Source organism: Pseudorasbora parva, chromosome 19, assembly GCF_024679245.1.
Source record: "Pseudorasbora parva isolate DD20220531a chromosome 19, ASM2467924v1, whole genome shotgun sequence".
NCBI lineage: Eukaryota > Metazoa > Chordata > Actinopteri > Cypriniformes > Gobionidae > Pseudorasbora > Pseudorasbora parva.
This window is the reverse complement of record NC_090190.1, coordinates 3,970,419-3,993,126: the sequence shown is the minus strand read 5'-3', so window position 1 is coordinate 3,993,126 and position 22,708 is coordinate 3,970,419. Positions and strand designations below refer to the sequence as shown.

General features: G+C 38.2%; 1 protein-coding gene across 3 annotated transcripts in view; it reads right to left on the bottom strand.

The window, feature by feature from the left end:
* Positions 1-11,218: 11,218 nt before the first annotated feature.
* The window catches only part of csmd3b (CUB and Sushi multiple domains 3b), a 500,836-nt gene continuing 489,346 nt past the window's right edge, over positions 11,219-22,708 (bottom strand). For all 3 annotated transcript variants that reach the window (XM_067425814.1, XM_067425815.1, XM_067425816.1), the window contains 7 exons: positions 22,176-22,355; positions 19,758-19,823; positions 17,843-18,001; positions 16,172-16,284; positions 15,661-15,748; positions 13,540-13,675; positions 11,219-13,251 (listed from right to left, as the gene is read on the bottom strand). In XM_067425814.1, the coding sequence (XP_067281915.1) occupies positions 13,092-13,251; positions 13,540-13,675; positions 15,661-15,748; positions 16,172-16,284; positions 17,843-18,001; positions 19,758-19,823; positions 22,176-22,355 (902 nt within the window). In that variant the 3' untranslated portion in view covers positions 11,219-13,091. The remainder of the gene's footprint in view (positions 13,252-13,539; positions 13,676-15,660; positions 15,749-16,171; positions 16,285-17,842; positions 18,002-19,757; positions 19,824-22,175; positions 22,356-22,708) is intronic.

Genomic DNA, 22,708 nt, shown 5'->3' with positions numbered 1-22,708 from the left:
TTTTAAACCGTAATACTGCATTGAAGTCAATGGGAATTTCATGTTTTGTTTTATTATAGCGCCACCAAGAGGCACAATCCCACCAATTTTTTTATGTGTCCTCGTAGTGAGCCCATACATATGTGTGTCAAGTTTGGTGAAAATATTTCATTTTGTTTTGGAGTTATAGACATTTATATGAAAAAACACGTAAAAAATGACTGACACCTGACTTTGATTGGATTTTACTACCCCTTACTATCAATATTTTGAGATTTGGGCATTAGCGTATAGCTATCGACCTATGTTTCCGAACTTCTGAGGCTGGTTTCGTCTCGATCGGACTAGCGGTTTCGAAGATATCAGCAAATGTTTTTTAAGCACTAAATTACAACTCTGCGCAAACCATATGCCGAAACCTGGCAAGTCTGGTATCGTTGGAGTCGGCAAGGATTCAGGAGACCAAAAAACACACTCCCATCAAAATATGTCAACCACACCCAAAGTTATAAGCGTTTGAAAAAAAAAATTCTCCACTAGGTGGCGCTGTTTCGAAACTTCTCAGGCTACTTCAGGGCATCGTGGTGATGACCCATACCAAGTTTCATAACAATCTGTTCATGCGTTCATAAAATACAGCATTTTTGCACATAATTCAAAATGGCCGACATCCAAAATGGCCGACATGGTAAAATTGGATATCAGTCGACTCGGCATGACGCCCTGAATCTAATGAGACCAATTTTATGATTTTTGGATAAACGGTTCAGAAGTTATAAGCCAAAATAGGCATTTTTCATATCTCCGGACAGGTAGGTGGCGCTGCGCCGAAACGCTGCATGTTGCTTCAAGTCATGCTTGTGATGACATGTACCAAGGTTGGTTTGAATACGATAAAGCGTTGCGGAGATATAGCCTTTAGTGTGTTTTTGCAACCTCCACGTAAAATTTGTTTGTGCGTTTATTGAAAACGATTGGACGAATCAACTTGAATTCCATAACTTTTTGTCAACATGCTCTGAAGATGATCTGTTTCAATTTTCGTGAAAATCGGAGCAACGGCCTAGGAGGAGTTCGAAAAAGTAGGTTTTTCAGAAAATTCAAAATGGCGGGAAAATTTGCATACCGGAAAATGACATCATAGGGTGAAATCGAATCGGCTTGAGCCAAGGAATCCGATGAAAAAAGAATTTTGTTTCTAGCCTTTAGGGGTCAAAAGTTATAAGCATAAATATGAGTGAAACTTTGGACAGGTGGTGGCGCTAGAGGGATTGAGTTAGAGGCACCAAATTTGCTATAGTGACAGCTCAGACTGGCCTCTATGAGTGTGCCAAATTTCACAACTTTTTACCATACGGTTCTATGGGCTGCCAGAGACTCCTATGGCGGAAGAAGAAGAAGAAGAAGAAGAAGCAGAAATATAGCTGCAAGCAGCCATTATCGGGGCCAAGCGCAAAGAAGAAGACAAGACATGCCAGCATGGCTGGAAGTCTCAAGCCAACTGCAACAATGAGCCATTAAGGACCTATTAAGTTGATTTTAGGCAAAATAGCAGTCAAATTTTAAATACAGTCAATAATAATGGTTTAATGGTTTATCACTTTCGACCAATAGGTGTCACTGTTACGAAACTGATGTGGTTTAGTCAGATTGAGATGACAATGACACATGCAAAGTTTGGTGTCAATATGTCAAAGCATTGCAGAGATACAGCCTCAAGAGTAATTTTTGCATCATGGCTCAACTCTGTTGCAGTGGTATATGAAAACTGTTTTGTCTATCAATCCGAAATCCATAAGTATTTGTCAGCATGGTCTGAAGACGATACGGATCAATTTTGGTGAAAATCGGACAAACGGTCTAGGATGAGTTTGAAAAAGTAGATTTTTAACAAATAACAAGATGGAGCACAGATATGTTTGCAAAATATGGCAAAATTGGTATCTATCTTCTCGGCATGAGCCAATGAATGTATTATGACCAGTCTCATTACAATAGGCTAATTTAATCAAAAGTTATTAGCATTTTTGTACATTTTATTACAACTTTTGACCACAAGGTGGCGCTGCCCCGAAACTTTTTGAATATCTTCGGGACATAGAGCGGAAGACACATACCGAGTTTTGTAATGATACACTAGTGCATTCTTAAATTATAGCATTAGCATTTTAAACCGTAATACTGCATTGAAGTCAATGGGAATTTCATGTTTTGTTTTATTATAGCGCCACCAAGAGGCACAATCCCACCAATTTTTTTATGTGTCCTCGTAGTGAGCCCATACATATGTGTGTCAAGTTTGGTGAAAATATTTCATTTTGTTTTGGAGTTATAGACATTTATATGAAAAAACACGTAAAAAATGACTGACACCTGACTTTGATTGGATTTTACTACCCCTTACTATCAATATTTTGAGATTTGGGCATTAGCGTATAGCTATCGACCTATGTTTCCGAACTTCTGAGGCTGGTTTCGTCTCGATCGGACTAGCGGTTTTGAAGATATCAGCAAATGTTTTTTAAGCACTAAATTACAACTCTGCGCAAACCATATGCCGAAACCTGGCAAGTCTGGTATCGTTGGAGTCGGCAAGGATTCAGGAGACCAAAAAACACACTCCCATCAAAATATGTCAACCACACCCAAAGTTATAAGCGTTTGAAAAAAAAAATTCTCCACTAGGTGGCGCTGTTTCGAAACTTCTCAGGCTACTTCAGGGCATCGTGGTGATGACCCATACCAAGTTTCATAACAATCTGTTTATGCGTTCATAAAATACAGCATTTTTGCACATAATTCAAAATGGCCGACATCCAAAATGGCCGACATGGTAAAATTGGATATCAGTCGACTCGGCATGACGCCCTGAATCTAATGAGACCAATTTTATGATTTTTGGATAAACGGTTCAGAAGTTATAAGCCAAAATAGGCATTTTTCGTATCTCCGGACAGGTAGGTGGCGCTGCGCCGAAACGCTGCATGTTGCTTCAAGTCATGCTTGTGATGACATGTACCAAGGTTGGTTTGAATACGATAAAGCGTTGCGGAGATATAGCCTTTAGTGTGTTTTTGCAACCTCCACGTAAAATTTGTTTGTGCGTTTATTGAAAACGATTGGACGAATCAACTTGAATTCCATAACTTTTTGTCAACATGCTCTGAAGATGATCTGTTTCAATTTTCGTGAAAATCGGAGCAACGGCCTAGGAGGAGTTCGAAAAAGTAGGTTTTTCAGAAAATTCAAAATGGCGGGAAAATTTGCATACCGGAAAATGACATCATAGGGTGAAATCGAATCGGCTTGAGCCAAGGAATCCGATGAAAAAAGAATTTTGTTTCTAGCCCTTAGGGGTCAAAAGTTATAAGCATAAATATGAGTGAAACTTTGGACAGGTGGTGGCGCTAGAGGGATTGAGTTAGAGGCACCAAATTTGCTATAGTGACAGCTCAGACTGGCCTCTATGAGTGTGCCAAATTTCACAACTTTTTACCATACGGTTCTATGGGCTGCCAGAGACTCCTATGGCGGAAGAAGAAGAAGAAGAAGAAGAAGAAGAAGAAGAAGCAGAATAATAATAATAGGAACACTAACGATTTCAATAGGTGCCTCCGCACCTTCGGTGCTTGGCCCCTAATAATAATAATAGGAACACTAACAATTTCAATAGGTGCCTCCGCACCTTCGGTGCTTGGCCCCTAATTTTTGCATCATGGCTCAACTCTGTTGCAGTGGTATATGAAAACTGTTTTGTCTATCAATCCGAAATCCATAACTATTTGTCAGCATGGTCTGAAGACGATACGGATCAATTTTGGTGAAAATCGGACAAACGGTCTAGGATGAGTTTGAAAAAGTAGATTTTTAACAAATAACAAGATGGAGCACAGATATGTTTGCAAAATATGGCAAAATTGGTATCTATCTTCTCGGCATGAGCCAATGAATGTATTATGACCAGTCTCATTACAATAGGCTAATTTAATCAAAAGTTATTAGCATTTTTGTACATTTTATTACAACTTTTGACCACAAGGTGGCGCTACCCCGAAACTTTTTGAGTATCTTCAGGACATGGAGCGGAAGACACATACCGAGTTTTGTAACGATACGCTAATGCATTCGTAAATTATAGCATTAGCATTTTAAACCATAATACTGCATTGAAGTCAATGGGAATTTCATGTTTTGTTTTATTATAGCGCCACCAAGAGGCACAATCCCACCAATTTTTTTATGTGTCCTCATAGTGAGCCCATACATATGTGTGTCAAGTTTGGTGAAAATATCTCATTTTGTTTTGGAGTTATAGACATTTATATGAAAAAACACGTAAAAAAGGACTGACACCTGACTTTGATTGGATTTTACTACCCCTTACTATCAATATTTTGAGATTTGGGCATTAGCGTATAGCTATCGACCTATGTTTCCGAACTTCTGAGGCTGGTTTCGTCTCGATCGGACTAGCGGTTTCGAAGATATCAGCAAATGTTTTTTAAGCACTAAATTACAACTCTGCGCAAACCATATGCCGAAACCTGGCAAGTCTGGTATCGTTGGAGTCGGCAAGGATTCAGGAGACCAAAAAACACACTCCCATCAAAATATGTCAACCACACCCAAAGTTATAAGCGTTTGAAAAAAAAAATTCTCCACTAGGTGGCGCTGTTTCGAAACTTCTCAGGCTACTTCAGGGCATCGTGGTGATGACCCATACCAAGTTTCATAACAATCTGTTCATGCGTTCATAAAATACAGCATTTTTGCACATAATTCAAAATGGCCGACATCCAAAATGGCCGACATGGTAAAATTGGATATCAGTCGACTCGGCATGACGCCCTGAATCTAATGAGACCAATTTTATGATTTTTGGATAAACGGTTCAGAAGTTATAAGCCAAAATAGGCATTTTTCGTATCTCCGGACAGGTAGGTGGCGCTGCGCCGAAACGCTGCATGTTGCTTCAAGTCATGCTTGTGATGACATGTACCAAGGTTGGTTTGAATACGATAAAGCGTTGCGGAGATATAGCCTTTAGTGTGTTTTTGCAACCTCCACGTAAAATTTGTTTGTGCGTTTATTGAAAACGATTGGACGAATCAACTTGAATTCCATAACTTTTTGTCAACATGCTCTGAAGATGATCTGTTTCAATTTTCGTGAAAATCGGAGCAACGGCCTAGGAGGAGTTCGAAAAAGTAGGTTTTTCAGAAAATTCAAAATGGCGGGAAAATTTGCATACCGGAAAATGACATCATAGGGTGAAATCGAATCGGCTTGAGCCAAGGAATCCGATGAAAAAAGAATTTTGTTTCTAGCCCTTAGGGGTCAAAAGTTATAAGCATAAATATGAGTGAAACTTTGGACAGGTGGTGGCGCTAGAGGGATTGAGTTAGAGGCACCAAATTTGCTATAGTGACAGCTCAGACTGGCCTCTATGAGTGTGCCAAATTTCACAACTTTTTACCATACGGTTCTATGGGCTGCCAGAGACTCCTATGGCGGAAGAAGAAGAAGAAGAAGAAGAAGAAGAAGCAGAAATATAGCTGCAAGCAGCCATTATCGGGGCCAAGCGCAAAGAAGAAGACAAGACATGCCAGCATGGCTGGAAGTCTCAAGCCAACTGCAACAATGAGCCATTAAGGACCTATTAAGTTGATTTTAGGCAAAATAGCAGTCAAATTTTAAATACAGTCAATAATAATGGTTTAATGGTTTATCACTTTCGACCAATAGGTGTCACTGTTACGAAACTGATGTGGTTTAGTCAGATTGAGATGACAATGACACATGCAAAGTTTGGTGTCAATATGTCAAAGCATTGCAGAGATACAGCCTCAAGAGTCATTTTTGCATCATGGCTCAACTCTGTTGCAGTGGTATATGAAAACTGTTTTGTCTATCAATCCGAAATCCATAACTATTTGTCAGCATGGTCTGAAGACGATACGGATCAATTTTGGTGAAAATCGGACAAACGGTCTAGGATGAGTTTGAAAAAGTAGGTTTTTAACAAATAACAAGACGGAGGACAAATAGGTTTGCAAAATATGGCACAATTGGTATCCATGTTCTCGGCATGAGCCATTGACTGTATTATGACCAGTTTCATTACAATGGGTTAATTTAATCAAAAGTTATTCGCATTTCTGTACATTTTATTACAACTTTTGACCACAAGGTGGCGCTGCCCCGAAACTTTTTGAGTATCTTCGGGACATGGAGCGGAAGACACATACCGAGTTTTGTAACGATACGCTAATGCATTCTTAAATTATAGCATTAGCATTTTAAACCGTAATACTGCATTGAAGTCAATGGGAATTTCATGTTTTGTTTTATTATAGCGCCACCAAGAGGCACAATCCCACCAATTTTTTTATGTGTCCTCATAGTGAGCCCATACATATGTGTGTCAAGTTTGGTGAAAATATCTCATTTTGTTTTGGAGTTATAGACATTTATATGAAAAAACACGTAAAAAAGGACTGACACCTGACTTTGATTGGATTTTACTACCCCTTACTATCAATATTTTGAGATTTTGGCATTAGCGTATAGCTATCGACCTATGTTTCCGAACTTCTGAGGCTGGTTTCGTCTCGATCGGACTAGCGGTTTCGAAGATATCAGCAAATGTTTTTTAAGCACTAAATTACAACTCTGCGCAAACCATATGCCGAAACCTGGCAAGTCTGGTATCGTTGGAGTCGGCAAGGATTCAGGAGACCAAAAAACACACTCCCATCAAAATATGTCAACCACACCCAAAGTTATAAGCGTTTGAAAAAAAAAATTCTCCACTAGGTGGCGCTGTTTCGAAACTTCTCAGGCTACTTCAGGGCATCGTGGTGATGACCCATACCAAGTTTCATAACAATCTGTTCATGCGTTCATAAAATACAGCATTTTTGCACATAATTCAAAATGGCCGACATCCAAAATGGCCGACATGGTAAAGTTGGATATCAGTCGACTCGGCATGACGCCCTGAATCTAATGAGACCAATTTTATGATTTTTGGATAAACGGTTCAGAAGTTATAAGCCAAAATAGGCATTTTTCATATCTCCGGACAGGTAGGTGGCGCTGCGCCGAAACGCTGCATGTTGCTTCAAGTCATGCTTGTGATGACATGTACCAAGGTTGGTTTGAATACGATAAAGCGTTGCGGAGATATAGCCTTTAGTGTGTTTTTGCAACCTCCACGTAAAATTTGTTTGTGCGTTTATTGAAAACGATTGGACGAATCAACTTGAATTCCATAACTTTTTGTCAACATGCTCTGAAGATGATCTGTTTCAATTTTCGTGAAAATCGGAGCAACGGCCTAGGAGGAGTTCGAAAAAGTAGGTTTTTCAGAAAATTCAAAATGGCGGGAAAATTTGCATACCGGAAAATGACATCATAGGGTGAAATCGAATCGGCTTGAGCCAAGGAATCCGATGAAAAAAGAATTTTGTTTCTAGCCCTTAGGGGTCAAAAGTTATAAGCATAAATATGAGTGAAACTTTGGACAGGTGGTGGCGCTAGAGGGATTGAGTTAGAGGCACCAAATTTGCTATAGTGACAGCTCAGACTGGCCTCTATGAGTGTGCCAAATTTCACAACTTTTTACCATACGGTTCTATGGGCTGCCAGAGACTCCTATGGCGGAAAAAGAAGAAGAAGAAGCAGAATAATAATAGGAACACTAACAATTTCAATAGGTGCCTCCGCACCTTCGGTGCTTGGCCCCTAATAATAATAATAGGAACACTAACGATTTCAATAGGTGCCTCCGCACCTTCGGTGCTTGGCCCCTAATAATAATCATAAAAACTGGCCTTGAAAGCAATATGATAAATGTGCAGTTTGTTGGCTTGTAGTTGCACCTCACCAGCGTTTCATCTTGTTTGAATTCTTGGCAAACTTGAACTGGCCCTACATTCATTCCTGCATACGTTTTAGCATCTCAAGGTCTGTCAGGAATGTACACTTTCAAGAACAGAGTAAGAGCGGGTTTCATCTCTTCTCTTTCATCTTCCTTTCAGAGAGCAGGGCAAATATATTACATTATCTTAACTTGATTCATGTTTTCTCCGCCCCCCTTTCTATACAATAGTAGAACTAACAAATAAGAGAAACAAACACAGGGAAAATTCTGTAAACATCACTTGAATTTTCATACACAAATGAGTAGCTTAACTTTCACACACACGATGCATCCAGCACGAAGATGAGGAAGATGTACTTCATGTTGATTAAACACATACAATTCAATTTTAGACTTTTAAAACCTTAAAGGGATAGTTCACCCAAAAATAAAAATGACTAAAAATGATTTAAACGATTAACTCACCCTCAAGCCCTAGTAAATGACTTTCCTCTTTCAGACGAATTGGAGTTATATCAAAAAATGTCCAGGCTCTTCCCAGCTTTATAATGGCAGTGAATGGGGGCCCAAAATTTGCATCCCATCCATCCATTATAAAGGTACGCCACATAGCTCCAGTAATTAATAAAGGCCTTCTGAAGCGAATCGATGGGTTTTTGTAAGAAAAATACCCATTTTTAACACGCTATAAAGTAAAATCTCTATAGCTTCCACCAGACCACCATCTATATACAACTTTCACAGAAAGTGTAACGCCTCTCTCAGTTCAAATAGCTTATGCTACGTCTGACATCATCGCCACGACAATTACACTTTTTCCAAAAGATGAATAAGGAAGGCGGTTCGCCGGAAGCTATATTTTACTTTATAAGGTGTTAAATATGGATATTTTTCTCACACAACCCCACACTTCACTTCAAAAGGCCTTTATTAAACCATGGAGCCACATGGAGTCCTTTTATAATGGATGGATGCACTTTTTGGGCTCCAAATTTTGGGCTCCCATTCACTGCCATTATAAAGCTGGGAAGAGCCAGAACTCTGATTGTATTCGTCTGAAAGAAGAATGTCATACACACCTAGGATGGCTTGAGTAAATCATGGGCTAATTTTTAGTGATGGGACTCGGGAGAACTATCAATTTAAAGATGAATTTTCATAACTTAACAGATAAAATGTATATTAGAATTCACACTGGGGGTCATTTGGCTGGTTAGCTTCAGCAGTTCAGCAGTAAATTGCGTTTTTCATTTAGTAGCTGAGTGTGTATTCTGATAAAGGTTTTGCAAACGGCCTTCATGCTCAAAAAAGCAATGAAACCAAGAGCCGAGGAAGCAAAGACGGCAGCATTCAGGTCATATACTTACTGATTCACATTCATGCGCCGTGGGAAACATCATCAAGTCTGGTCATGTTTTTTTAAATATATTTAAGTTTGCTGGAAGTATCTTCTTTCTTGCTAGTATGATTTTACCACAAAGTCATGAACTCTGCAACATCAGCTGCATCCCAAATCACACACTTCCCAACTATATAGAAAGTGAAAAAAAGTATGTGACAAAAGAAGCAAGTCCGAATTCACAGAACTCATGCAAGAGTAGGCAAAAAGTGACCCACTACTTCAAGTGAGATTCTGAAGGGTGCATAAGATGGACACTTTACTATCCCATGAGGCCACGGGAGAGGATTTGTGAACGTCAGCGATCATGACAACATGGCGTATGTTGTACGTCTGGATTATGTCCATAAACATACTTTTTTAGTGGTCACAATGTAAGCACTTATTCAAAACTCAAGAGATAATGTGATTTCGGCAGCAGCCATTGTCACTTGATGGATGTGTCAATCCCAGCTGTCATGGGCGGAGTTTATTCATTTGCAGACTGCTAGTGCAATTAAGACGTGTGTCAAAGGGGAAATGAGATTGGTCCACCCTACAGGGATTTCTGCGGCTTCGAACTCCTGCGCTCAATGCATCAAACTGGAATAGAAGGTGTCAATCAAAGGGTTGCATAGCAACACAAATGTGACTGAAGACAACAAGTGTGACATTTAAGCAGGGGGTAAACGGCAATCTTTAATTGTGAAATCCTAATCAGTCATGTTGTGTGCAGAACAATGTTCACACTGAGCTTATGAGAAGGATCCGATGGATTATTAAGAGAACATGTTTTAAAACATGACGATCTGTTGATTTTGGCTGGTTCATGACTGATCTCATTCCACAAGAAAAACCTTGAGTAAATCATCAAAACTGGGAAAAGACAGAACGCGCATTTACAAAAGGAATTAGCCTTTTTAATCTTACATTGCATTGAAAATTTACATAATAGTTTCATACATTTTACAAATAATTTCTTCATAAAAATATATTTCTTTACAAAACTTTTTTTCTTCTTTTTTACCCTCTTTTTTATATCTCTTTTGAATGCATTAACACGGGAGGAGTACCCAGCTGTACTGCAAATATTCATCTGTTTGATCAAAAAGTGTCCTTTTTTATCATAAATGTGTGTTTTTCTTTTATTGCAGTCAGGTATAGCAAAAGCTGTTGTTGGCAAATAAGTTCAGACTGGCAGAGGAACTCAAAATGTCTGGAACGGGAGCTTCTGAAGCACACGTTTCACTGTCGGGAGGAGTTAACATATGGCAGAGGTGAAGCATGAGCTAGAGGAAGTGAGGAAGCAGCAGACCTGGGTCACATGGTTTTTGGTAGGCACTGTGTAAAAAATCTGCCATGTTGTAAAAAAACAAAAAATCCTATAGATAAATAATAATAAAACCACATAAATCAGTCAATGGCGTGCAAGACTGCAAATCCCTATGGCTGAGTGCAACAATGAATGCAAAAGATATCTCCAGGACAGTGATGTCAGCATAACCTCCTGAAGTCTGCAGCGCACAACAGCGTACCTGGACTGTAATATCTCATTCATTCTACTGACACAGAATCATTTTCGATATCCTTTCATATGGCCTGTTTAGGAAAATGTAGTGGTGAGGACTTTAGAAGGCACTGGAATGAATCTCACAGCTTGCAGGCCTAAAAACACGACCAATCGCATCTGACCCTGCTTTCATCTCCTATCTCACATATAGTGTCTCTCATGTGTGTTTATTTGCTTTTTAAGGGCATATATATATATATATATATATACGCATTATCTTCTACTTTCTTTATGGGTGTGTTTGGTCTATAACACAACAAGGTCAGACATAACTGGAAAAGTGTTTCATGGGCCATATGTTCACGATAGATATGATCATATTGTTGCCACCATATATCAATATACCGTATTTAAGAAACATGCATTTGTCTTATGTAATCTGAGATATATATATATATATATATATATATATATATAAAAGTATACTGTATAAATGTCAAGTGCATTTCATTTTATACAAATCTTTATATAATAAGAATGGCAAGTTGTTATAATGACTAAATTATCATATCAAATTTGTCTACCAAATACAAATGGAGCTTAATGACACATAAAAAAAATTGGTAACCCTTAAAGCCTTTATGTATAATGTATTATCAAGGTATTCATAATGAACATTATAATCAGGGTTGCCAGGTCTGCCAGCCCAATGCGATTTTTTCCATCACTGAAATTGTACGTCTTGTTTTGGAGCGCTGAAATCGTACCTACGGGGGCGGAAATCAACCCGTGGAATTTTTTTTACCTGCGGCAGCAACTTAAAAGTAGCCGTATTCTGTGGGTAAACCATGCACTTGGCAACCCTGGTTATAATGTGTTATATCTTTTCATAAATAAAAGTAAAAATGCATTATAATTAGATAAAATCTGATAAAAAAAGCGAGTTAATGTATGTGATTGTTTCAGTTTAATGTGTTCAAAATATGTAACGTTATTAACGCAGCATCCGTTTTCTATCATCTTTTGGCTAGCGTTACATTATGTTATATGTTAGACAGATAAATATGACATTTAGGCCTATTATAATGGGTTTACTTGAATATTGTTGTGAAGATTACTTTTATTAAAAGTATTTTTTTTAAAGCCTAATTAAATGTAAAATTGATGATTTCAATTATACTGTAAATGTTGAATGTTTAAATCATTAGACATCAGTATCAGTGATACTGGTCTTCATTCATAAAAAGTATTTAAATATTTAAAAAATACTGTCTTTATGTTGTTAAATATGTATGTATTACAATATAAAAATATAAACAAAACTGATGTTTTAATCAGGATTAATTTACAGGAATTACAGGATTACAGGAATTCGTTTTTTGAATTGATTGGCAGCAATATTAATATAATATTTGGAGATTCCTTGATACATCTGTCAAGTGTTTTAATTCTTTTTCAAGGTGTTCAATGAATAGATAAGTATTATAACTGTGGTTACATTTATTCCTAAAACCACACAATGAATTATAAGATTATATATAAAGGCTTTAAGTGAAGTGTTACCAAAAATTCATCTGCAGGCTTCAGGTCAGAATGCTGACATATGTCCTATGGGTGCTTATAAACAGACACACATACCTAATATCAAAGATCTATAACAATAATTAAAAAAAAAATCCTCAGGAGGTAACGACACACTACGTTTTCTCTTGTTTTTTGCCCATACACATCACACATCACAGAATGTCCAACCACTGGCGACATTAGGAACTGAAGCTAAAGCAATGACTGTGAGACAGCTGTAAAGAAAACGTTGTGTACCGTACAAAAGCGTCAGAGAAGCAATGTGTCGGTCGATGCGAATCTCTTTATAAACTCTTGATAGAATCGTTCTCTGTTGGCGTCTCCCATGTGGCAATATATAGCACAAAAATATAGGTGGTGAATGCTCCTCATATATATGCAAGTAGATTTACAGATCCCTTTCCCCTAAAAAAATACCCAGTCAACTGTGAAGAAGCACTCACGGAGTGTGAATAAGGTAGCAGAAGAATCTCTTCATGCTTTTCGTCATGAAGACGCTTTTCAGAGTGAGTCTTTGAAAGAAATCCCCCATGAGATTTCATACATGTCCTCGGCGGACACACATGGTCAAACGGTTCCTGAAGAGTGTGCTTTATATATCAGAGGAAGGGCAACAGCGTTTGTGCTAGACATCCTCTGCGAGTCTCAGACAAATCCGTCCATGACTGTAATGCGACTGTATCCACCTTTGTTAAATAAAAAAATCAAACCAAACCAAAAAAATCCACAGATGTCCACACGTCAGGCGGATCTGATTATACCATTGTGCAGACTGTGTTCAGATTGGGGTCGAACCGGACAGCTTTGCCTTCCACAGATTTCGTGTTGGTGTTGTACATGGGGTTCTCGAAGGCAGCCTGTCCGTTGTTGTTCTCGTGAACCGAACAGCCTGTGTACTGGGTTTTTGGAGTAGTCCTGTCAGACAAGACACAACATCAGAACGTTATTATAATACAGTCTGCAACAGCATTGAGTCTTTGTGGAATCACACGCAGGGCATCAAATTACGATCGCATTCAATAACCTACAAACGGGCTAATTCTGTCTCTAAAGACGTTATCTGTCACCATCTATTTCTTTCCACCCTGCAACGAATGATGATGATTTTGTCAGAGACTGATTTTCTAAATTTGTTCTGATCTGTCTAGCAATAACAACTCCGCAAACAAACTTTGACAAATGAGGATAGGCGGCGAGACTCACCGCTGCTTGTAGAGATAAAATCCAAAGCCTGCAAATATCAGGGCGAAAAAAGGCACAAGGATTGCTATGGCCACAGAGCTACTGTTTGTACCATGTGGTGGATTGGACGAATTATTACTTTCTGACATATTCAAACCTGCAAGAGATGAGAAACATTCATTTTCACTTTGTGTGCATTACAGTATGTCAAAAAATGCCAAAAGATGCATTAAAGAGTACCTATTATGCTCTTTTACAAAGTCTTGATTTTTTTGGGGGGCTCGACTAGAATAGGTTTTCATGCTTGAATGTTCAAAAAACACATTATTTCCCCATATTCTCCATTGTTGCGGCTCCTCTCTTCCCAGTCTGTCAGTAACTCAGTTTAGTTCCTGTCTATGAAGCCCCTCCTACTGTAAAGCACAATGTGCTCTGATTGGTCGGTGTGTTGTGATTGGTCAAGCAATTCGAGCGTGTTTGGGAAATGTCCTGCCCCTTACCATAACTCAGCGTTTCTCAAAGTGTGGGGCGCGCCCCACTGGTGGGGAATAGAGACATGACAAGTGGGGCACGACAAACGGGAGGAAATGTGTTAATTTTTTGTGCCCATCTCTATTAACCTTTTGAGCGGTCCCACATGGGATTTTTATTTCTATGCCCCTGAGAGTACGGACCCACATATGGGATTTAGAATGTTTAGTGACGTGACATAACTGTCAGATTCAAACGGTGGGACGCGCTTCGGCTGGCACTGAGCCAGATGCATACGCGCTCAGCTCTTGACATACGTCATGCAGTGTTTTCAACCGCATACTGTTTATTTTAGGTTTAATTGAATAGGTAACATTTAAATACACAAGTACTAGTAAAACAATACATTTAGAGTTTGTAGAATACACACTGGTGTCTTTGGAAGCAGCAATAACAATCCATTCAAATATAATTGGCCGAAAAGTTTTATTCATATGAGATACACATAGTGTAAGTAACTATACTATAGTTTGCTCGATTCTTCTCCCAGTTCACCGGTCACTTACTTATTCCAGGAGAAGCTGATGAATATACGTACTGCAAATCCGATTGACAGGACTCTGAACTGCGGTGCATTTGTTCAAACGTGGCAGCGCCCATCTCACATTATAGATATTATCAAAATCAAGATCATTTATAAAGGGTTTTAAATGGCAAAACACACCTACAATTGGATTATTAGACAGTTGACTACATGGTAAGCAAGTATGTCAATATTTTGAATAAAAAATAAAAAAAACGTAATAAAAGCGATACATCTGTCATTCAGCGCTTTTTTGATTGTGGTGAGTCACGTGATAAACATGACGCGTTGCCATAGAAACATTAAGATGAAACGTTCTAAAATAACGTTGCCTTAAAAAAAACTCAGCTAAAATATTTTGACTGTACACATGAAAGTTTTAAATGTGATGTTAATCAAATAAATGTTAACAGGCAAACTTAAACCCTAGATAATTACCATTTTGTTGGGTGATTGGGGACAGGTGGGGCTCGTGGCCCTTCCCTACCTCCAAAGTGGGGAATGGCAGAAAAAGTTTGAGAAACACTGCCATAACTGTTTTAACCACAGACTGTAAAAAAGATGGACGACGTGAGGCTGCCAGTGTCCCAATATGGTGAAAACATCGTTGGAAAAATGTGATTGTTTAGTCCCATTAGACTCCCTGGAGAGGGCGGGGTTTATGAGCTACACTGGGACCATCCATCTGGGGACGATCGAGATGTTTTGGCTTTACTTTTCAGGACGTGTGTTACACGCTTGGTCTTAACACACCAATAAATGAACTCAACCAGCCCCTTTATTCTGCATATGCCTTGGGTGGGAATTATTTAAACGAGGAATATTATGATGTGTTTGTTCCCGGAAGAAAACTCAAGACCACAATGGAGGCGTTTCAGGGAGTTCAGAAACACTGACACTGATATAGAGAAGAACTCCTGCTGGAGTGACTTTGTGCTTTACAACTTTGCAAACCTCTTTAATGCTTAAACAGTAAAGAAAGTTGAAGATGTAAAAAAAGCATAATAGGACTTTAATAAAACTAACATTTATACCGCTAACAGAGCGAGATCAAATATCTGAAAAAACATCACAATGGGATCTCTTACCTAGCCTTTGCAGGCCGAACTGGCCGAAGTCTTTACCCTGTATAAAGCCTTGAAAGACATACGTGGACCCATCTGGCTCAGCAGACACCTGACAGGGACAAGGACACACATCAACTTCCTTGCAGAACAACGGGAATCTATTTTACACTTATAATCACTCCGACAGTAAATCTGGAAGATAATCTGACAATGAAATAATCAACATGCTGAAGTTAAGAAATCGACACCCACTGTGAGAACCAGACGTTTGATTAGTAAAACGAATGATTCTTTTAAATGGATTTTTCAATCCTAATAACACATCATATTTTTTATAATAATAGCTTTATTTGTGTGACCAGGATGATACTTCAAAAGTAAGTACTTTTACTTAAGTAGAAATGCAAAATATATTTTCTATTTGAACTCAAGAACATGGCGTTTGTACTTCCTTCACCCCTGCATTTTAGTGTGTACTTCTTCTAATTCTTCTACTAAATAACCTGAAACGATAAGAAACATTTGCACATACAAATCCATCTAGGGTCCACTGCTCCTCTTTGATCTTGCTGGGTGCGGTGGACGAGGACGCTTTCACATGATACACCAGCAGCATCAGACGTGCTTCCTGGCTCTTATAGACACCTGCAAAAGAGAACAGAGAGCAGACAGCTGTCTACACACTCCACGGAGAGGCGTTTCATCCTCTTATTGCTCTCCTCTCGTCTCGGTCACTCTCGGTCTCGAACAAAATTGCATGCACGCAAGCTCTTACACGCTCCCGATTCCCTTTAGTCTGACCTCAAAATAAAAGTATTGACAAGCCCTACATTACTTAAGACTCCACTCTTTGTTTACAATCGCTCCTCCTGACCAGAACGCCCACTTTCTAAGATACAAACAAAAGCCTAATTGAGAACATGGATAACGGCAGGTACTTTCATTGCCCTCCAATCAGGGTTATCGTCATTAACTAAAGCTAATTAAAACATTTCTGGGTAACACTTTAGTATGGGGAACACATTCACAATTAACTACAACATTTGTCTCAATAAAGTCTTAATTACTAGTTATTAATAGTGAGTAAGGTTGTTCAGTTTAGGTATTAAGGGATGTAGAATATGATCATGCAGAATAAGGCAATAATTTTTCTTTGCAATACAGTTTATTAGTGCTGTATAAGCATTAATAAACATCAAATATCCTAGTAATATGCATGCTAATAAGCAACTATTTAATAGTGAGAATTGGACCCTAAACTAAAGTGTTACCCATTTCTGTTAATTGTAATAAAGCGGAAATAAAACACAATATAAATATTAGTTGAAAAACTTAAAATGATACTTTGAAATTTTGCCTCGGCAATTAACTGTTGAAAGTTGAAGCACTAAAAATATTAACTGAAATAAAAAAATAAAATAAAAAATTAACAAATAAAATGACAAAAGCGCATAACAAAATTACAAAAAAATGAATGAAATTAAGATAAAAATATAAAAAGCTAATTTACAAAAAAAAAAAAAAACGTTTAGCTGCAAACGATAACTTCATGCTCATTTCTAATTGATCTGTGTTGCTAAGAACAGTGTTTTCAGACATAACATGCTTTTATTAGGTATTGCATTTGGATATATATTAGACATAATCAAAATCTACTTTCTGTCACAGTGTGAAATTTCATTTATATTTTTTTTTGCTTAAAATGTTGAATCCTCTTTCTCAACTATCTGGACCAGTATCAATTGATCCTTAGATCTCACTCTACATCTCTCTGTGTGCGTGTGTGTGTGTGTGTGTGATGGTTTAGAGCTGAACCCTTTCATTGCTGTGTGGTTTAGTCTGCAATACAGGATAAGAAGTTGATGGTTCTCTGATGCTTTCCTTCGTTATGATCATATTACTTTTCCGGTAACTCCATTTTTCACACGAGTGACTGGCGGTTATTATTCCGCTATATAATTATTATTCCTGATGGCCGGCCAATAGCAGTGTCTAAGATGAATTAGATGATGTAAAGCATATGTCATCCTTATAAAGACTCTGAGTCTCATGAGTGGAAGAGGAAGGTCTAATGATCTAACTCATTAACAGCCTAGTTTAATTGAACACTGATGGATTCAATCAGATTCTGTGATAGCGTTGAACACACAGTCCTCATGTTTTGCAGTGTGTGTATTGTAATGTGTTTTCACAGTAAACCAACCTGAAAGCAGTAGTTCCATGTTGCTGCTCATTAATGTGACGTTAACTCTACCCGTGGTTGTATTAAAGCTTGTGATACTCAAAGTCATTGGTTGCTTTCTTCCCTTGTAGTCGTATGAGCCCTTCCAGATATAGTTAGGGGCAAATACATCATCAGGAACTGTGAAGAAATAAACAAACGAAACACAAATCAAATGTTCATTTCCATCGAGGGACATTTTTAATGCAATATATACATTAATACTCACATACACAGATTTACATATATATGTTTTTGTGTATAACTGATTCAATTCCTGAAATATCTCTTTTGATTTGCATTTACCTGCAAACAAACCCAATCGTTTTTATATTATTTTGCCAAATGAGAGTACTGAGTATCAGAAAAAAAAACTTTCATTAAAAACTGTTCATTCAAAAAGTCAAAAATAAATATTCTATAGAAATATATACAAATAATATATCTTATGAAAATGATATGTATTTATATTATATATAATTTTATTAATTATATTTATTAAGGTTATATTTTGTAGTATCCATCTTAAAAAATCTAGCTGCTTATGGAAATATAAATATAAAACATAGACATTTAAATTAAATTATAAATAAATAAAGAAATACATTTACTGAACTAGTCAAAAGTTTAAATAATTAAAAGCTAATTTACAAAAAAAAATGTTTAGCTGCTGATGCAAATGATAACTTCATGTTCATTTATAATTGCTGAGACCTAATAGTTGCTAAGAACATAACATGCTTTTATTAGGTATTGTGAGTGAAGTAATGATTTTATGTATTATTCTGTATATGTTTTATGAACTCTTGTACGTAGGGCTTATAACATCTACCTGTCCAGGGACTGCGGGTGGAAATTAGCATTTTTTGCTATAACCTGGCACATGACATCTCTTCTTTTTAGACTAATGTTTTTTCTGTGCATTGTCCCTGATCAAATAAAATAAATTAATTCAAATTAAATTGCGTTTGGATATATATTAGATATCATCAAAATCTACTTTCTGTCAGTTTGGAATTCAATTTTTATTTATGTTTAAGATTTCTTAATGGTTTTGAAAGGCTGTATTTATTTGATTAAAAATACAATATTATAAAATTCAGCCTTGCCATCATATAAATAAATTACAGTTTAAAATACAATTTAAATTGTAATTAATTTTCAAATAAATGCAGCTTTTGTGAATATAAGAGGGAAAAAGTATTAGTTATTCTAAACTATTTTTATACAGTAATATAAAAATATTCATATGCGTTATATAGCACAGCCTCCCATAGCTTACATCTTAAGCAAGGCAAATGATTAGGTCAACCTTAATAAATAATAAAGACAGCATATAATTTATAAATAATGAGTTATTCAAGCAAGATACTTAAAATAGAGCCAGATAAGAAGTCATGTGTTGGCCGGAGTTCTCAGATAACATGAGTCTTTACAAAGACAGTCGATTATCCTGTAATCTAGCACTTCAGTAGCTCAAAGGTTTTCTGTGTCTTACTGATCCTAAGATCCATCAGTTTCTGGAAACGTGCTGTATATCCGGTTTGTCCTTTCTCTAGTCTAGAAAGTCATATTTGCTGTAGGCGCTCCTGCTTGGAGGAGCCTCATCATCACACGTGTAAAGCTTTGCAGGACACCAGCTCGTCTCCGACTTAATCCTGCTCTCCAAGTATATAAACGTAAGATGTGTGATATGCTCTAAGAGCGTCTGGCGGAGCTCAGTGGGATTATCTTGTGATTCCAGTCGAGTATTTTGCAGCTGTCAGTCTACTTTACCAACCCGTTTTCTCCTCATTAGTCCCCTTGTCCTGGGGCCCAAATTATTTATCCTAGGTGCACTTAACACTCATAAGTGGGTCTTTCTAATGAAATCCCATTTCAGAATAAATGCACCCACCATTTAGCTTGGGACTCGGCGTTCCTGGGACCGGTTTAATAGGCTTTTCAGATAGTTTGGAGCCCGCTGGGAAAGAAAGAGCAAAAATGAATAAAGGCACTTAATATAAAAAAAAGATTGACAGATCAAATTGGCATCACTTTCATCATTTCAAGCGTACAGTAACATCCCCGGGCAATAGTGAGTCTCCTCTCTTCCCTTTCACAAAGAAAAGTCAGGTGACTCCAGACAGCAGGAGGTGACACGGTCAACATATCAAGCAGCATAACACATCATACGAAAGGAGGTTGTTTAGGACAGGCGCAGAAAAATGAGGCTGTTTGGAGAAGCTCTCTGTCGACCGCTCGGGATTTTTTTTTTTATAGGCAATCACATCTGTTTATGTGCGGTAATTACTGGAAAGCCTGAAGTGTACAGCTGTGCAGCGCTCCGAGCTACAGGAGGAAGACGAGGAAGATAAAATCACAGCACTGCAGAACGCTGGACACACCAGCACCCCACCTGAGCACACACTCGCTTGGGCAGGAACTGCAAAGTCACAGTTACTATCAAGGCAAAATGTTGTCTGGGAAATAGACAGAATTATATAGCACTTTTTAATACCTGCACATCACTTCCATCGGCTTCCAAATCACCATGCTCAACACAGGCCCTGTTTACAGCTGATATTAAGATGTGCTTTGGTCGATTGGATCACAAGTAGACAAGGGAGACACATTTCGGTTTACACCTGATGTTTAAATACATCTCTTTGGTCAACTTTTAACCACTTCTGTCCTGATTTCTTCAAGGGGAGGGTCTAAATGTAAAGGCTTTTTCAGATCTTTCTGAAACCACTCTCACCATTGCTCTTTGTTTTTCCATCGTCTCCAGGCGCGTTCGCATGTAAATTGTGTGAGCTTATTCGTCCATTACATTCACTGTCAGAAAAAAAGGTAGTGCCCTCAATGGGGTGATACCCCAAAGTTTCGCTGAAATTCGAACGGTTATGAATCAGCGGATTTGATTCATGATTCGGATCGCCAATGTCACGTGATTTCAGCAGTTTGACACAAATCTTTATTTAAGGATTGAAGATAAACCCGGAAGAGAAGACGATGCTGAATAAAGTCGTAGTTTTTGTTATTTTTGGACCCAAATGTATTTTGGATGCTTCAAGAGACTCTAGTTAACCCACTGATGTCTCATATGGACTACTGTGATGATGTTTTTATTCCCTTTCTGGACATGGACAGTATAGTGTGCATACACTTGCATACACTCTCGGACTAAATATAAAATATCTTAAACTGTGTCTGAAGATGAACGGAGGTCTTACGGGTGTGGAACGACATTAGGGTGAGGAGTTAAGGACATACATTTCGTTTTTGGGTGAACTAACCCTTTAAGGTATACACATAAGTGTGTATTAATACCTTTAAGGTAAATATTAGTACCTTTTCACTTTTCACTTAGAAATCAGGAATGGTGAAAGAACATTGTGCTTGGTATGTTTTTCATCTTCTAATCAAATTTCGGTCAGGCTGTAAACTAATTGTTTTCTGCTGTAAAGTTGGACATTTTAACATGGGTGAGAGACAGATTTGACTCCCTTTTGGAGCCTGTCTCAGGTCAATGAATTGCAGTTGAAGTCACTTCTGTGTTAGATTCAAGAAAGTGTTGCAGCTTGAGTGCAATGGTACACAATGTGCTAGTTTATGATCAAATAAAAAAGAAAAAAAAGCAAGAGAGAAATCGCAGATCATAAGCTTAAGACGCTGAATCCTGATGTCACGTGTCTTTATGGGATCCTTACAGGATTCCAGAAAATCACTGGCAGTGTGAATAAACCAAACAATCCCAGGACAAATCCAGGGACATAATATCAGGGGCTATAGTGAACTGGCCACAAACACATCCCGGAATTGATCCCGGGAATGGGACCTTGTAGCATAGTAGCAAGAGGAATGGCTCAGAATTCCCCCTGCAGGACTTATATCTCTCATTCCCAAGACGAATTGATGATGAATTGACTGCAAACTATCCTACACTATACTAATAAAACCAGAGGCCTATTGCAGAAAACTAGGATAAGGGATTAAGCTGGGATATCTTGGTGATCCTGGCTTAATTTATCCGCTAATATACAGTTATCTTTCATTATCGTTATCGTTTTTGTTGTGTGTGTGGGTGTGCCTTCAGGGTATGTTTACACGACAGCGGTGTACTAAATTTTGCATACAGATGACAAGATCACCAAGATATCCCGGCTTAATCCCTTATGCAATAGGCCCCACGTGTTATAGTATCATTGTTGTGTTTATATAAAAAAAGCTGAAAAACAGTTTAATTTGTATAATTTTTTTAGTATTTGCATTCAAACGCTATTCTGTGTTGCAACGTTAAATGTGCCGACAGTCATTGTGAAGTGTTTGATACCTCGGCACACAGGCATCTTCCCCGTCCAGGTTCCATCGGACCGGCAGACCCGGTGCTCGGAGCCCCCAGACAAAAAGAAGCCGGTTTGGCAGGTGTAGATGAGCGTGTAACCATACGAGGGAAGATCCATGCCCACGACATCCACATGAGCGGGGCTCTCGGGCTGTTTACAACTGTGGGCTACAAAGGGAAGAAAGAATAATTGAAAAAGACAAACACAAGAGATGAAAGTACTATCAAGCAGACCATCTCCATCCCTATATAATCAGACTTCAAACTCCAGTGGGCAAAATCAAAATGAAGTTTGAACTTTTAAGACGACATGGCGTGTTTCTTTAGAGAGGATCCATGCTCTCTCTCTCTCTCTCTCTCTCTCTCTCTCTCTCTCTCTCTCTCAGTAGCTGACACCGCTATGTTCCTGTGCCTACAAAAGCTGGCTGCGAACCTTAAGAGCGACAGACATTGATGCATGCCGGCAGAAGGCACTTAAAGGCAGCGCACCTTTACCTGTCACACCAGCAGATCAAACACAA